Raw genomic sequence first — 16,719 nt, 5'->3', positions numbered from 1 at the left:
CCAGAGGCGCGCGAGGTTGTGACTTTTTGTGGCGGGAAGGGAGGAGGAGGCTGAAAATCTGCAAACCCCGTCACGTCACAGACACACATTAAGAAGAATCTGTGCTAAAAATAATCCAACATTTTAACCCACGAAAACCTTAAAAATGACGTTACATGTATTTCCAAAGCGGATTTTACCTGAGATTAATATGCGCCATTCAGCACATTTTAACAAGGTGTTTGCTAAGGTCAGTTTCCATCAGGGGGAAAAAAAAAAGATCAATGACTCATGAGTAAACATTATCATCATTTATGTAATAAGTAAAAGGCCCCAAGCCACGCACCCCCCCCCCCCGCCCCATTATGGCACTGTAATGCCTTCACTCCTTCCTCTGCGATTCTGCGGTTAATTCGATTCCGTCCTCTCGCAGGCCACGGTGTGCGTATCTTCCCAGCTGTGGAACCAGCCCACTAATATTAAAGTGGTAATCAAGATTGCCTCTAAATATTCATAGCAATAAATGACTCCCTCGTGCCCCATGAATGCCAGGGCTGTCGTCTGAAGCATTTGTTTAGTGCTGGAGAGGGATCGAGTTATTTCACAGTCCCTCAAATGCAGTATTTTAATATTGTCATCCTGCTTGAAAAATTAGATCCCTCTGTGCCTCCAGTAACAACGGTTGAGATGAGTGAGTTTGGGTCAGAACCGACCATCCTCGGGGCACCTGGGCGGCTCAGTGGGTGAAGCGTCCGACTTTGGCTCAGGTCATGATCTCACGGTGTGTGGATTTGAGCCCCGCGTCGGGCTCTGTGCTGACAGCTCAGAGCCTGGGGCCTGCTTCGGATTCCGTGTCTCCCAATCTGTCTCTGCCCCTTCCCCGCTCGCGCTCTGTCTCTCAAAAGTGAATAAATGTAAAAAAAAAAAAAAACAATTAAAAAAACTAAAAAGAACTGACCATCCTCTTTGAAAGGGTAACCTAGAAGCCAGGATGGGAGAGGACTTGGCTATTGACCCTACGTTGAATATTTTCTTTCATGCGATTCTCTTCCTTCCGGTGTCTCCCTGCCACCTTATTTTTTTCTTAATCCCTAAAAATTGGCTATTTTTTAAGGACATAGACACACCAAGGAGTTGATGCTGTGTATCACCCCGTCCATCAGAGAAAAAGCAGTCGGTGGCTTCCCTGCATCCATGGAAAGCTACATTTATTGCTGAGATATTTTGTATCCACCACGGGTGAAATAATTTAAATTCAAGTTTGGGTGAGCTCCCAATCACGCAGGTAAAAGAAAGGCAGCACAGAGTGGATAATGCCAACGAGGAAGAAACTGTAGCTAATCAGCAAGTCACTTTTAGACATCTGTTCATATTAACAGTTAAGTACAGTGTGCTGGGCAGGCGCACTGTGGTTGACCTCAGAGAGAGAATAGGGCAACAGTGAGTGTTCAAGAGATGACTTTCTCTCTCTCTCTCTCTCTCTCTCTCTCTCTCTCTCTCTCTCTCTCTGTCTCCCTCTCTCTCCCTCTGCCTCTCCCAACCCTCCCCCGCCCACTCTCTATAAAATAAAAAATAAAATAAAATAAAAACATTTTATTTATTTAAAAAAAATTTTTTTAACGTTTATTTATTTTTGAGACAGAGAGAGACAGAGCGTGAAGGGGGGAGGGGTCAGAGAGAGGGAGACACAGAATCTGAAACAGGCTCCAGGCTCCGAGCAGTCAGCACAGAGCCCGACGCGGGGCTCGAACTCACGGACCGCGAGAACATTTTAAATTCTCCTGGTGAGAAATGCCCGTGGATACGTAAAACCAGGGCGGTGTTGTTCTGGCTGGCGCCTTACTTTGCAGAACTACCCGAGCACAGCGTGTGGGGGAGCCGCCCAATTTCCGTGAGGAATTTACAAGAAGAAGGGCCTCAGAAGAAACCAAACCCGCAGACACCTTGACCTTGGACCTCAAGCTTCCAGGACTGTGCGAAAATAAATTTCTGTCGGTTAAGCCACACAGTCTGTGGTACTTTGTTACGGCCACTTTCACAAACTGATACAGGGGGCTTCTAAGATATTGGCAGTATTTTGACTTTGCAGCTGCGGGGTAGGCACCCGAATAACTATTTTATTCTTTTAGCATTGTAGTGGTGCATTTTATATACCCATTTGGATATGCTCTTCCCAATTAGAAAAGTAGAATTACGGGGACGATCAAAACATTTCTGGCCCCTACTGATTAACATCGAACTGATTTATTCAGCAAATGTAGTTCTCGAAGCATTCAATAAAAGACACAGTTCCATTAGGGTAATCAATATATCATTTTTCAGAAAAGGGATGCTGTATTTAACCAGCACTAAGTTCATTATCTCCAGTGCATAAAAATCAAAAGAAAATGGAATGAATACATGCTTTTAAGCTAAGCAATCTAATGCATTTAGTGGTTTTGCATGAAAATAGCTCTCTGTTCTTTTCCCCCATTGATTTCTCCTGTATCATCATCTCAACTAAAATGTACACATAAAGATCTTTTTTTTGCCTCCCTAGGGAAAAATGTATTCATCTGAAAGATGTTGACATAGGAATGTTATCACAGCCCCTGTAGAGCCTTCATGTGGAATTAGTATAAATGTTAATGTTGAAGCTAGTTAAATTTGGGAGAAGGAAAAAAGTGGGACTGCAAACATTATTTTTATTCACAAATATAATTGTCAGAATTGACCTTTAAAATATGATGCATGTGTCAATGTCTTAGGCAAAGACCATTTATAATTAAAGTAACTAAGTTATTGACACATACACATATATTAAATACATGCCAATAGACATACATACATATGCTGGGGACACGTTGACAAAATATTGAGACGTATTTTTGTTCCAATATTTTATTGTAAACATAACGAATAATTCCATTTTCTGAGATAAGTGCACATTGCAAGCCCTGGAGAGCACATTCTATGCATATTTGTAATTAAATCTCAGTGTCAGAAAATATAGGAGCATTTAGGCAAAAATCCCCGTGACAGACTCTAGAGCAAATCCAGGACTTACAAGCACTTTTACCCACTGTATTAAAATCTAAAGAAGTGATGTGTGTTTAATGTTGCATAAGATTGGAATAGGAATACTAATTTTAAAAGTTCAGCAAACAGGGGCGCCTGGGTGGCTCAGTCAGTTAAGCATCTGACTTCGGCTCAGGTCTGACCTCACAGGTTTGTAGGTTCAAGCTCCGCATCAGGCTTGACAGCTTGGAGCCTGGAGCCTGCTTCTGAGTCTGTGTCTTCCTCTCTCTCTGCCCCTCCCCTAGTCTCGTGCGCTCTCTCTCTCTCTCTCTCTCTCTCTCTCTCTCTCTATCTCTCTCTCTCAAAAATAAATTAAAAAAAAAATTAAAAGTCCAGCAAACACTCAGAAATCCATACGATTCTTATGAACAGCAGATAGTGTCAAAACACATCAGTTAAGACGTGTAATTTTTACAACATTGCTAGATGTTTGTTTCATCATTAGCTGGAATGAATCTGTACAAAACAAGGTCTGTTTAAACCCAGAAAATATATATAAGCATTTCATTTACATGGAAATTTACCACTTTAACTCTCAAGCTTAAGTAACTTCTTCAAAAATGGTATCACTCATCAATTAAAATCGAGAAGAGCTTTCTTAATGTGCACTGAAACAAACAAAAACACTTGGGGTTGCACCTCATTATATCCCCTGAGGCACCAATATTTACAATCGTCTATTGCTTGGGCAGCAATTGAATGATGCAAATTTTAGGTCTTTATTACTGACTCAGAGATGCTCAATGAAGATGGAAATGTCCGTGGACTTTTTGTCAAGGTAGGAACGTTCTCTTGCTCTGCTGTCCAGTGGTGGCAGTGACTAGCCATCTTGCTGTTAAGTCTAAAACGTGTCCAGTGAAGGGGCGCCTGGGTGGTTCAGTCCATCAAGCGTCCAGCTTCGGCTCAGGTCATGATCTCATGGTTCACGAGTTCGAGCCCCGCGTGGGGCTCTGTGCTGACAGCTCGGAGCCTGGAGCCCGCTTCGGGTTCTGTGTCTCCCTCTCTCTCTGCGCCCCTCCCCTGCTCACGTTCTGTCTCTCTCTCTCTCTCTCTCGCTCAAAAATAAACATTAAAAATTTTTTTAAAAATGTAAATGAGTCCAGTGAGACTGATAAACTGATTTTTAAATTTTATTTCAATTGATTTACATTTAAATACATATGTGGCTAATGGTGACCATATTCGAAGTAGGAAACATGTGCCAAGGGCAGCCCTGAAAATAAAGTTACGTATTGTTTCACCCTTTATGATGCTATCCCAGTCACATGGCACTAGTGAATGCATGTTTTAACCTTTTCCCAAAACTCGAGGGTTTTGTTACATTTTGACTAACGTTGGATGTTGGAACTTAGAATCCATTTTCTCCTGTAACATAGTAACATGTGATTAGTTAATCCACAGTGTAGATGAAATGCTGTGTTGTAAGAACAGCCTTTTGAAATCTGGAGTTATGATAGGGCCTTTCAAAACTGGAATATTAGACAGGGCGCCTGGGTGGCTCAGTCGGTTAAGCGTCCAACTCGTGCTCAGGTCTCACAGTTTGTGGGTTCGAGCCCCGCGTCAGGCTCTGTGCTGACAGCTCAGAGCCCGGAGCCTGCTTCGGATTCTGTGTCTCCTTCTCTCTCTGCCCTCCCCCCGCCCCTGCCCCGCCATGTGAGCTCGGTCTCTCTCTGTCTTTCAAAAATAAATAAATGTTAAAAAAATTTTTAAATCAACATTGATGGGCCACCTGGTTGGCTCAGTTGGTTGGGTGTCTGACTCTTGATTTTGGCTCAAGTCATGATCTCAGGGCCATGGGATTGGGACCTATATAGGGCTCCATGCTGAACATGGAACCTGCTTAAGATTCATTCATTCTCTCTCTCTCTCTCTCTCTCTCTCTCTCTCCCTCCCCCCCTCCCTCCCTCCCTCCCTCCCTCCCTCCCTCCCTCCCTCTCTCCCTCACTCCCCCAGCCCCTCTCCCCATTCACTCTGTCTCTATAAAATTAAATTAAAGAATTTTAAATTCTCCCAGTGAGAAATGCCCCATGGCTATGTAAACCCCCCATTTGAGACATGCTGGCCTAGATAAAGGGGAGTTGGAAGTGACTGTACCAGAATCTCTAAGGGTGCACAGCAGGAAAGGGAGCACAGAGGGGCTTCATAGAATACCTTTGAGTTAGCAAATAAATTTTGATTTGGGTAAGGGCTTTGAATGGTTGGGCTCAAAAGTAGGAGTGTGGCACACGTGACCGGCCTGGGTTGGCAGGGCATGGGTTAAGGGACACTGTCATACAGGTGCGTTCTCAGGGCACGGCAAGAAACTCATTGGGATTTCTGGGACACAACAGAGAACATAGGTGCCTGTCCCCCACTGATAGATGGGCACACGTGAACTGGGTTTCCTGGAGCCTAGAGGAGAGTGTCTGCCTCGTAAGAAGAAGAGGTTGACAGAGATGTGTGCCCTATTCATTGATTCCTTCCTTCGCCAACTATTAATTGGGCTTCTTTTATTTCTCTGGTGCTTTTGTGGACATAATAAGTAAGAGGAAGTCAACATACTGAGTTATCGCAAGGAGGAAGGAAGTTCTTCCTTACGGGGAGGGAAAGGGCAGAAGGCCAGAAGAAAGCCTACCGGGGAAGATGGGCTTGCAATGAGATTGAGGAGTGAGGTAAGATTTCCTCAACTTGCCGACGTTTAAGCCGGAACTGAGTAGAATAGCTGAGGGGAAGCGTTCCAAGCGGCGGGAACAGCATGCACGAAGATGAGCCCTGCAGAGAAGCTCGGTGTGTCTGAGGAGGTGGCAAGGCCAGTGCGGTGACAGCCAGGTGGTCGAGGAGAGCCATACAGACCCTGAAGTCCCAGCGCCAGTGCGGGCTCATTGCAAAAGGGGGTGGGTTGATGAGGAGGTGTTTTTTCAAAACACGCTCGTGTTGCCATTGGGGAATGAATGGGAAGAAAGCAGAGGTGGACGGACCCAGGTTAGGACGGCTTTGCAGGAATCCCGGTGAGAGTGACTGCACATTGACCTGGAGAGGGGTGGAGAGGTGTATGAGGTGTTACAGGAGTTGCAGTTTGGAGGGCAGCCCCGAAGGAGATCTTCACGGAGTAGGAGGAACTAGAGAGAGAGAAGAAGGTTTCAGACGGGTCTTCACCTTCCTGACACGAGCAGTTGGGGAAATGAAGATGCCCTTTATGGAGACAGGGAAACTGAGGAAGGAGTTTAATCGTGGGAGGTGGGGAGAGTGAAGAAGGGTCTCAAGGGTATGTGGCCAAAGGAAAGGGGTGCAGGCCATGTTCACGCTGTCCCGGAAGGCGCTGCGTCCTCCAGACTCTGGTCCTGGTTGACCTGGTCTCCTCCACTTGGGGGTCTCAGACCGGTCCCAAGAAGAAAATGTGTTTTTTCTCTGCCTCCGTGGCGTATGCCTTCAGAGCAGTCAAACGTTGACAAGTGAATGTGAAACGTGTCTCGGCTGACTTCTCTTATTTATCTTTCAGAATCATCCGGACGTGTTGAATATTCGAATACAACTGGAAAGCAAAGAGCTGATCGTAAACCTGGAAAGAAACGAGTAAGTCACGTTAATTCTTGTTTGCCGCGCCGCAGGAGAAAGTGAGGAGCCGTGGGCTCAACGTGCTGTGTCACCTGCCTTGGCATTTAGAGAAACAGAATGAAATGCATGGGTTCATAATCCAGTTTGGATCCGAGGCTCGAATTAATTTGAAGACATGATCTTCAAAAGATACAAAAGATACAAAAGAATTGTATCACCCTAAGAAAGAAGTCTGTGAATCAGCAGGTTTTTCTCCGAGTTCTGATGTTCCTTTTTTTTTCAGAGCCTGATTTGTCAAGGGTAGAATTTAAGCATCTTCTGTTCAAATAACAGCATTCCATAATTAGTTGGCTTTTGGCAATCCCTGGCTTATATAAGGAGAAATTGCTTCAAATGAATAGAATCTCTTTTTTTTTTCCCCCTGAGAAATACCAACGGTTTATTTATCTTTCAGAGCTTGTCTCCAGTGGTACAAAGTATTTATTTTATCTTTTTGTTTAAAAATTTGACCTTTTTTTTTTTTTTTGCAAAATTATATGAATTTCCAAAAATGGTATTCTATTTCTTTTCCTGGAGCAGATGAATATTATTACATATTTTGTATGGCTTCCCAGTAGAAAACTGTGTCTACTTCAAGGCATAAAGTAACACAAGCCCTGTTCCTGTCATCCTTTATACCCTGGCTCTCCCCATGGGTTCCTCAGACCCAAAGGACCCCTTACTATGCTATTTGATTAGTATCAGGAAAGATCTGTGTGTTCCTAATAAGCAATCTGTAGCTAAAGCTGTAAATCAAGTTACCAAGTGCCGCATGATTCAAAAAGGAGTTTCTGTCTTCTAGAATGACTGGGTCCTGTTTGTCACGTATCAGTGAAGTGCTGACTTTTTGCTGCAGTGACAGAGTAGATAAGAGAGCCTCCCTGGAACGAGTTCTGCCAGAGACACGTGTCGCAAAAATCTGACTCTGTGTCTCCACGTGAGCAGGTCAGATCGCTTACTGTCTCCGTGCTTTGATTTGAGGGTCCCAAGCAAATAGGATAGCGTGGGCTGTTCGTGGGGACCCACAACCTGCCTCTTCATGTTTCCTGTGTGTTTACCCCTCACCGTTAAATGGGGTGAAAGCTTTTGTAAAGGGGCGTCTGGGTGGCTCAGTTGGTTGAGCGTCTTCACTCAGGTCATGATCTCACAGTTGGTGAGTTCGAGCCCCACATCGGGCTCTTTGCAGTCAGTGCAGAGCCTGCTTCGGATCCTCTGTCTCCCTCTCTCTCTGCCCCTCTTCCATTCGCACGCGCTCTCTCTCTCAAAAATAATTAAACATTGAAAGAAATAGACTTAAAAAAGGTAAAGCTTTGGTTAGCAGTAGATAATGTGCTTTTAGCCTTCCTCGTGACTTGGTGACCTTAAAGCAGAGGTTCGGGCATGCATCTTGGATGAGCAGGTTGCCGGGCAGAAAACTGTGCTGCCTTTGCTGTGTTTCTCTTAGCGAAGTAAATATGTTACCTGTCTTTTTTTTTTTTTTTCCACGTAAGAATGCCATGAGACATTTTAAGTTTTGTAAATTGCTCTTCGTAGGTGGTTTCCAACTATCTCAATGGACGAAACCAGGCATTCCCTGAAAGAGCAAAAGAGAGTAAGGCTTCTGGTGGTCTTCGTGTCCTCAGTGGGGTTTTAGGATTGCTGCTGGCTTTTGATGGCTTCTCCTTTTGTCAGAATTTTGGGAGATGTGGGGAACAGTGTGAGTGGCGCCCATCCCAGACCTTCAGATGGTGGTAGGACTCCAGATAGGAGAACGGAAATCCACTTAATAAAAACCTTAATTTATTTGTTTTTACTCTAAAAGGGATACATGTCCACGGTAGAAAATTGAAAATTGCAGGAGGAAAAAAAGAACAAAGAGCCAAAAATAAAATACTTCTACTACCAAACACAATCCTGATTAATATTTCAGGGGTTGTTCAAATACATTTTTTTCCTTATAAATAAGGCTTTAGGGTTTTTTTGTTTTTTTGTTTTTTGTCTTCTTGGTGGATATCGTAGTCTGTGTACTTCTTCCTTTAGCTTTATAACAGGCGTTTCCATATAGAAATGCAGTCCTTAGTGCCCGTCTGGCTCTCTGAGTCCGTAAGTTGCTCACTAGCCTCATTCGTGGTTCTTTTCGAAAATGATTTCACTGGCTATTAAGGCGGATAGTATGATACGCAGTGACTGTGGCACAGTGGCTAGTTTGTATAAAAGATCATTTGGAAGGGAGCCTTCATTTGCTCACTTCCAATTCTGGGCCCTTCACAAAATAATCTCAAGATTAGAAAAGTTGAAAACAAAACGATCGCTTCTTGATTGATATCTCTCTTCCCACCCTCCCTGTCAACTGGCATTTTAGAAAGTACATGGAGAGTGTTGGGTATGTTTCCACGACATTCTACAGCTTTATTTTAATTATACCACTTATTAATACTACAATCGTAGAGATTCTGTTCTCCTAAAAATGACATTTTTATAATTAGAGCATGCCAGTATTACTATTTGAAAGTTGCATTTCCCTGAAATACTTCCGAGTGATATTTTTTTTTGAGAAAAATTACATGTCTGTTCCATGTCGACTTCATTTTTGAGATAATACCAAAAATCTGCCATTTTTTTAGGCAGAGCGAAATGCTTGCATCTTTCTAGCCCTTGATGCTGTTAGACACAAAATATAATCCATTGTCCAGGATAAAGTAGAATTTTTCATTCACATAGCCTTTGGCCCAATAGATCCAATTAGAGAATTTATCCACATGAAGCTATAAGAACTCAAAGGTAAATGTTCACGCAAGATAAATGTGAATATTTAACCAGCACAGTAGAGAGCCTGGCTAACCAGAAGGTAACCTGTCAGTACCCTGTATCATGCCTGCAGGCTGGGAATCAGCCTTGCGTGCAGGGATGTTCACTGCAGAATATTTTACCTAAATTGATAGGAGAAGATTGATGCAATAAATTAGGACCCAGCCATGAAATAGAGAACTGTGCAGCAATTAAAGGTGATGATGGGGATCTTTCTTATTGTAAAAAGCATTCACGATGTAATCAATGTGAATAGCATGTTAGGTAATATTTTACATGGTATTATTCAGTTTTGATTTAAAAATTATACACATGCACAGGTAGCTCTGAGCAGTAAGATTATGGAGGAAATTTACTTTATTCATGTTTTACAACAAGAAAATATTACTGTTAAAATTAGGAAAACTTTTTATATTGAAGGAAAAACATTTGTAAAAGCTTAAAGGTTGAAAAGAAGAATATTGGAGTATTTATTAGTCATAAAAAGGAAATGCTGTGTTTTAGAAAGGCCTCCAGCAACTCTCAAATGGCTACAAAGCTCTGTTCATCGAATCCTGGGTCTTTAAGTATTCAGAAATCTATTTTAATTAAAAACCGACTTGGAAATCATAACTAAAATAAAGGTAGCCTCAGTGTCTCAACTCATAAGAGCCATATAACCCAAAGCTAATACTAAAAGAGGGTCACCTAATTAACCCTCCTCAAAAACTCAGCACGTACACCAATTCTACATGAACCAGGGTGGAATTTGTATTCAATAGTTGTTTCAGGGAATCTCTTTTATTTGCCTCCTAGCATCCCTAATTTGTGCAAAGATTGGATGCTGTTCACTTAAAATCTGTGTTTGTATATCCATAATTGAATGTTTAAAGAAACTCAAAGCTTCCCTGGAGAAGCATTTTTCACAGTGATGCTGTCTGCCTACAGAGCTGCAGGGACCGCTTTATGACTTATCATAACTCTCCTGGGTCCCCGTGGGCTCTCAGGCCATCCCTCAAACAGGTGCTCTGTGCAACTGCATCTTTGATCAAAATGCTTTGTTGGACAGGCTGGCCAGCTTAGACATCCGTTTTTCCAGTTTAGGATAATTAGAAGTGATGGCGGGAGATCACACTCCCCCCCGTCTCTCAGATCCACCGAGCGTTCTGTTTTTTAAGCCTTGGCCCATCACTGACTGGAGGCAGGTGCTGCGGGCAGGTCCACGGCCCACTGAATTTATATCTGCCGGTCTTCGCGCTAGGGGAACTCCGGCATTGGCTTTTATTCCATCTGGAATAATTCCAGACCTCTCTTAAGGAGCAAATCTAATTAATATTCACTCAAACGGTAGAAGAAAGGGCATTTTAAATTTGTCAGACATGGGAGTAAATATTTGGGCAGGTGTTTATTTGATAGCATCTCTTGGAGCATCCTATGCAGGAGGGAGAAATGTGGCCGGTGCGGAGATAGCGTCGGATAGGTTAGGGGTGGGCTGAATAGTCACCCAGAGGATACGAATCCATGGTTCATGTTGACCCAAACCATGTTGGACAGCCGGACTGAGATGCGGTCAATGGCCCCGGGGCTGTGTCCAAGGCCTCGTCCTGGCCCGCAATTTCCTGAGCCATCTCTATGAAGACATCAGAGGTGCACTGACCACACTTCTTAACAACGCCAGGCTGGAGGGCTAACTGCTCTGCATCACAGAATCCGGATTATAGAGATTTCAGCAGTGTGGCTCAATGGGCCAAAACCAACAAGGTGAGATTTAATGAGGATAAATGTAAAGTCCTATGCTTGGGTTAGCGGAAAACAAAACGTAAGTTCAGAAGGAAATTTACTCGTAGTTCTCATGAATGAGACCCACAAACTCAACATGAGCCCCTGAGGCCGTGTGGCTGCTCTAAGGTGATTGCCACCCGTGTGTGTGCAGGGGTGCCGTGGCCCTAAACCAGAGTGGCTGTTGTCCTGCCGCGCGGTGACCCTGTCGGGTCACTGAACCCTCCAGAACACCCCCCCGTGCCGCTCCACGATGTCCTTAAGGCCAGGGTCTCAGCTGCCCCCCCCCTCCACCTGCGTCCCCAGGGTCTGGCTGGTAGTGGGCACCTGTTAAGCACTTACCGTGTGAGCGAAGGATGGAATGCGGACAGTCTGGACCAAGCCAGAAGTGAGTCACCAGGAGGTTAAGGGTCTGTCTTGGGTGGTGTAAGAAACTAATTATTCAAGGAGACACAGGGCTTGGAGTCAAGAAACCAGGCTTTGAAACCCAGCTCTGCTTCCAGCCACAAGCTTACCTTCTCTGTTTTCTCATCTGCAAGAAGGAAGACGAGTCTGTGCACGCTCAGCGCTAAAAGATTCAAGCTCATGTTGGTTTTCGAGATCAGGTTTGGATGACTCAGTGACCCATTCCTGTGCACCCAGCGATATTTGTTACTTCGCCTAAGTATATTTTGGGCTCACCGAAACTATGATCTACTTCAAACTTCTTAAATTAGTGGAGATCAGATCATGCCTAATCTTGCCTGTGAGAGTTGATGATAGCCAAATAGCCTGATTCTGACAAGAGCTGGAAAGGATTAGCGTGCTAAGCTTTTGGCTCGTAATTTCACAATCTTGACATCTTTAGGAATTAAAAATTTTTAAGTTTTGGTGCACCAAGTGCTGTTTTTTAAAAAATTTCTACTCTTGCAGAGGAAGCCCAGCCTGCCTATTAGAACCCCCAGCTTTAATTTGCCGGGGGTGGCGGGTGTCTAATTACTGACTCAAGTACCAGGGACAAAACCATATCTCAGAAAGTCTTCTGTCTACTTGCCTGGTTTTGTCTCTCCGCCGCTTCCCATCCACAAATCTTTATTAACTCAAATGATTGATAATGAGTTAATAATAAATCAATGAAATTATTTCTTTGTTCACTTAGTCGTTTGTTCACAAATGTTTATTTAGTACCAGACACTTGGGGTTGGCACTGGAGACAGAGTGAACAAGGTCAAGGCCTTGTCCTCTTGGAGGCCAGTCAAGGAGCCCAACGCTACACAGGTCATCACAAAACAGTAATGGAAGACAGCGAGTGGGGCTGAGAGCCGAGGAAGACAGTGTGGGGCCCGGCATGGCCTAGGGAAGGAAGGCATGTGAGGAAGCAGATTTTGAACTACACATGAATCGGACGAAGCCAGGCAAAGGAGGGCAGAGGGTAGAGGGTTCCCAGAGAAGGAGGGGCTGGCATAAACATCGTGGGGCAGGGGCGAAGGAGCTTTGAAGCATTTCAGAAACTAAGAGTCGGTGTGCTACTGGGCAAGAGGGAGACGGTGAGAGAAGTGGACGTCAGCCCGTGCGGGACCTCGTGCTCCGTGATAAGGACCTCAGTGTTTTCTCGTAGGGACAGTGGTGCCTCGTGGAATCAGGGCCTGTAAGTAGGGCAATGACGTGATAAAATTCAGTTTTTAAAATAGCATTCTGGCTACACGTGAAGATGAGGTTGGGGAAGCTGAAGAGTGGGGTTGGACAGGAGGCTGTTTATCGCCGGTGCACAGGAAGGAGCAGGTAATGGCTCCAAGCAACAGAGAGTCAGCAGAAAGGAGTAGATGAGAGACATTCAGTGGCGAGAATGGGCAGAAAGTGATGAGCAGTTGGCTGCCCGGGGGAATGGAAAGGGCGACTCTTCTACAGGAAATGCTAGAACATTGATGATCTGTGATCAGAATGGATAACCCTAGGAAAGAACCCAAAACTCGCCCTTTGGGCAATGGCCGGGGACACCAAGACATGGATCATGGTGGGCACGGTCCTTAAAGTCTTGCAGAAGCGTGGACTTTTGCGCCTAACAGAATCCCCTCAGGAGGTGACCTGTGGAAGGTTATCATGTGGAATGGGGCATGACATTTCTTTGGGATCTGTGGATGTTTGTGGCTGGCCTAAGTATAGCAATGTCCAGGGGCTGTGAGCTGAAGTGCACCAGCCTGTGGTGGATGGGACATCGTGAGGCCTTGGCCATGACCCTGAGAGTGTCTGGGTGGCTGTCACAACCCAAGGCACTGTCAGTGTTTCCTGTGATATCTGGGTGGGAGCACAGTGGGGCGAGCCTGTAGCTTCGAGGCCTGCTCCGGGACCTATTCCACACCCTTCCTATAGTCTGTCTCCATCTAGCGGGTGCTCCCTCTGCCAGGAGTGCCTACAGACAACCTTACCCTCCTTCAACTCTGTCTGGGGCATTTTCTTGGGACCACCAGCACGAGGATCACCTGGGGAGCTTGTTCCCAAGGCAGATGCCGGGCCCCGTGTCTCTCTATTGAACGAGAATCGCCAGTTATAGGGCCTGGGGATTGTATTTGGGATACGTTCCACAAGGAGTTCTCTTCATAACCGGCCACAGGAAGCTATTGACGTTAATTTAAATAAAACTCAAACTTCAGTTAGTTGGTAACACCAGCCACAGTTCACATGCTCATTGCCACTTAGAGCTGTGTGAACATTTCCCTTATGGCTGAAAGTTGTGCTGGAGGTGCTGGGGTGGGCAGGGAAATGCCAGCCCACTAGATCCCCCTGGTTTGGGGTCCCTGTCTTAGCTGATGCATTGCCCATGAGAATGGTCTTTCCTACAGGGAGTGACCACCCCTCTCCAGGCTACCTGATTCCTGCGGTACGGCATGTTCCATCCCCTGCTTTGCAGCTTCGGGCTGTACCCGATGGGTCGCCTCTGCACTTGGATGAGTTGGAGAAAGGACAGTGGAAAATCCTCTGCCCATGACTGTAGACCCCTGCAGTTGATGGACTTCAGGGGTCTTCTAACTAGACCCAACCCCTTCTGAATTAGGTTAAAGTCTCTTAACATTTAAGAGTTCTTTCTAATTGGGCTAAATTGTGTTTGCTGGGTAAGAACTGCATCCCCTTGAACTTCCTTCCTCATCTCAGTCTTTGAAGTTATACAGACATTGGAAAAGGTCAGCCCACCGTTTTTAGAATTTTTGGCTCCCCAGCCTGACTTAACCTTTAATGGGCCTGAGCTGGTTAAGTTCAACCTTTCCAAAGCGGTGCCCCTCTACAATTCCAGTTTGAGAGTATGGCATCCTTGAATGGACTTCTTTAAAGTTTGAAGGGTTTGACAAGGTCATTTGAGATGGACGTGGATTTCCAAGTCTAATTACATCGCTTCCAGTCCTTTGCTTCTTGTGCCTCAGGTTTATATGATTTTCTGACAAGAATCTTGCATATCTTCAGGGCTCCTTTCCAGAACACCACATCCCAAATGGATAGTTGCCTTGGCTATGTCCAGGTGGTCTCTGGTGCCTAGGGGTGACCCAGGGTTGTTGTCGTGGTTGTCATCTGACCGCCCCTCCCCTGCAGTGTGGCTGGTGTGGTGACACGTGGATGCTGTGCAGACTGGTGTATTCATGGCTGGTCCCTTGCCTTTTCTAGTTGACACATCCTCAATAGGAAGGCCACAGTGCTTCTGTTTACGTGACATAATGACTCTTCATTGCTCGGGTAAGACAAAAAGACTAACTCTCCAGAAAGCTCGGAACCTTTTTTGGCAGTTGGATTGTTTGAATCAGTGTATAAACACACCCCCCACATTGCATTTGTGCAGCTTTTTTAATGGTCAGTCTTTTTTTCCTGGTCCTTTTTAATTTTTTTTTTTTAATTTTTTTTTCAACGTTTTTTTTTTTTTTTATTTATTTTGGGGACAGAGAGAGACAGAACATGAACGGGGGAGGGGCAGAGAGAGAGGGAGACACAGAATCGGAAACAGGCTCCAGGCTCCGAGCCATCAGCCCAGAGCCCGACGCGGGGCTCGAACTCACGGACCGCGAGATCGTGACCTGGCTGATGTCGGACGCTTAACTGACTGCGCCACCCAGGCGCCCCCCTTCTTTTTAATTTTTACCTTTGAAGTCTTGCAATCCTTGTGAATGAAACCAGGTTGCTTGCCCAGTAGAATTTTTCATATGCTAGCTTGCTGACTTCATCCCCATGGTGTCATCTAGCCTGTTCCTCTGGCCCCTGGGTTTTGTGTTAACCAGGAGTTACACAAAGCCTTGAGCACACTCAGGTTCTGTGTTTGGTTTTGTTTGGTTTGGTAGGACTACATCATGGGTGGTTCTGTGTCCTTCTCTGGCATCACATCGGGAATTTTGTGATGTTGGATTGAACGTTGGGTTCAGGGCTCATCCTGAGGCTTCTGTCATAAAGCTCAATTTGAGCCTTTACCCTCCAGGGTCAGTGGCCCTCACCAACAACTTCTTAGATCAGTTCTTTCTTTAGGTGATGTTCTAATTCTATCATTCCTTCTTCATTTGTTACCTGGAATTCTTCTACAGAGAAGAACTTTCCCTTATCAACTGTTGGTTACCCTGAAGTTGAGGGAAAGGCTTGGCCTTTGCCTCTTGGTGGCGACTGTATTCCTCAAGTATAGCACCTCACACTTGGGGCTTCACTCCATGGTCACCTGCATTCATGCCAGGATCCCTGGGGGTGCAGAGGTATACCAGAGCCTGTCCCTAAAGCAGCTGATGGGATACAGGCTGTAAGCCTGACTCTGAAACCCCTCTGTAGAGACCTTAATGTTCTTTTCTTTTAAAGTGAACATGTCCCTACATCCTCCATGGCAGTAGATACTTGGGGGTCAGAATAGGAAAGCAGGAACTGGTCTGAGCCTTGCTGGCATGAAAATGAGGGCTCTGAACTGGAGTCCAGACCTCACCTGTCCCTCAAGGGCTGTTTCCATGCCAACAACAATGGCAAATTAAGGCAACTGTGTCACCGGCAAGCAGACTGAGTCAGACAAAAAGGAAGTGGCAGTAAATTCTTCAAAGAGCCACAGCCCAAAAAGACACACCAGCGACACTTGTGCAAGTACAGCTGACAGAAATAGAAGAAGGGCTTTTATCTAAAAATGCTATGAAACAGGCACTTCTTTCCCATCAGTGTACTGGTGGATTTCGTTGTGGGTTGAAGTGGGCTAAACATAAGTGGAGAACAGAATTAATTTCTTCCTTCCTTCCTTCCTTCCTTCCTTCCTTCCTTCCTTCCTTCCTTCCTTCCTTCCTTTCTTTTCTTCCTTATGAAAAACATGTGGGCAGGTAGAAGATGATATAAGAACCCTCGCAGCAGGAGACTTATTCTGGGAGACAATTTATTTACGCATCATATTAATTTCATGACATTTCTAAGGCTACCCCTTCGGTCTCCACTGGTCCGAGGGTTTTGTTGGTCAGTTTCTTGGTTTTCTTTAAAAATCTGACATTCTCCAATGGAGATTCCCTCTGTGCTGTGTTAGTGACCAAGCAGTGCCCAGGTGACAAATCTCAATACGACAGAAATTCCCTCAGGAGTTGTGGGATATGGTCT

At 45.1% G+C, this 16,719-nt stretch overlaps 1 protein-coding gene across 1 annotated transcript in view; it reads left to right on the top strand.

Moving 5' to 3' along the window:
- The window catches only part of ADAM12 (ADAM metallopeptidase domain 12), a 302,117-nt gene that overhangs the window by 38,669 nt on the left and 246,729 nt on the right, over positions 1 to 16,719 (top strand). The window contains exon 3 of the mRNA XM_047072487.1: positions 6,515 to 6,588. Coding sequence (XP_046928443.1) covers positions 6,515 to 6,588 — 74 coding nt within the window. The remainder of the gene's footprint in view (positions 1 to 6,514; positions 6,589 to 16,719) is intronic.

This window comes from Lynx rufus, unplaced genomic scaffold, assembly GCF_022079265.1.
Source record: "Lynx rufus isolate CCGP_SWC_20201006 ecotype Redwood Valley unplaced genomic scaffold, mLynRuf1.p SCAF_11, whole genome shotgun sequence".
Lineage (NCBI taxonomy): Eukaryota > Metazoa > Chordata > Mammalia > Carnivora > Felidae > Lynx > Lynx rufus.
Note: the sequence above shows the minus strand (reverse complement) of the source record. Positions and strands in the feature narration are given on the sequence as shown.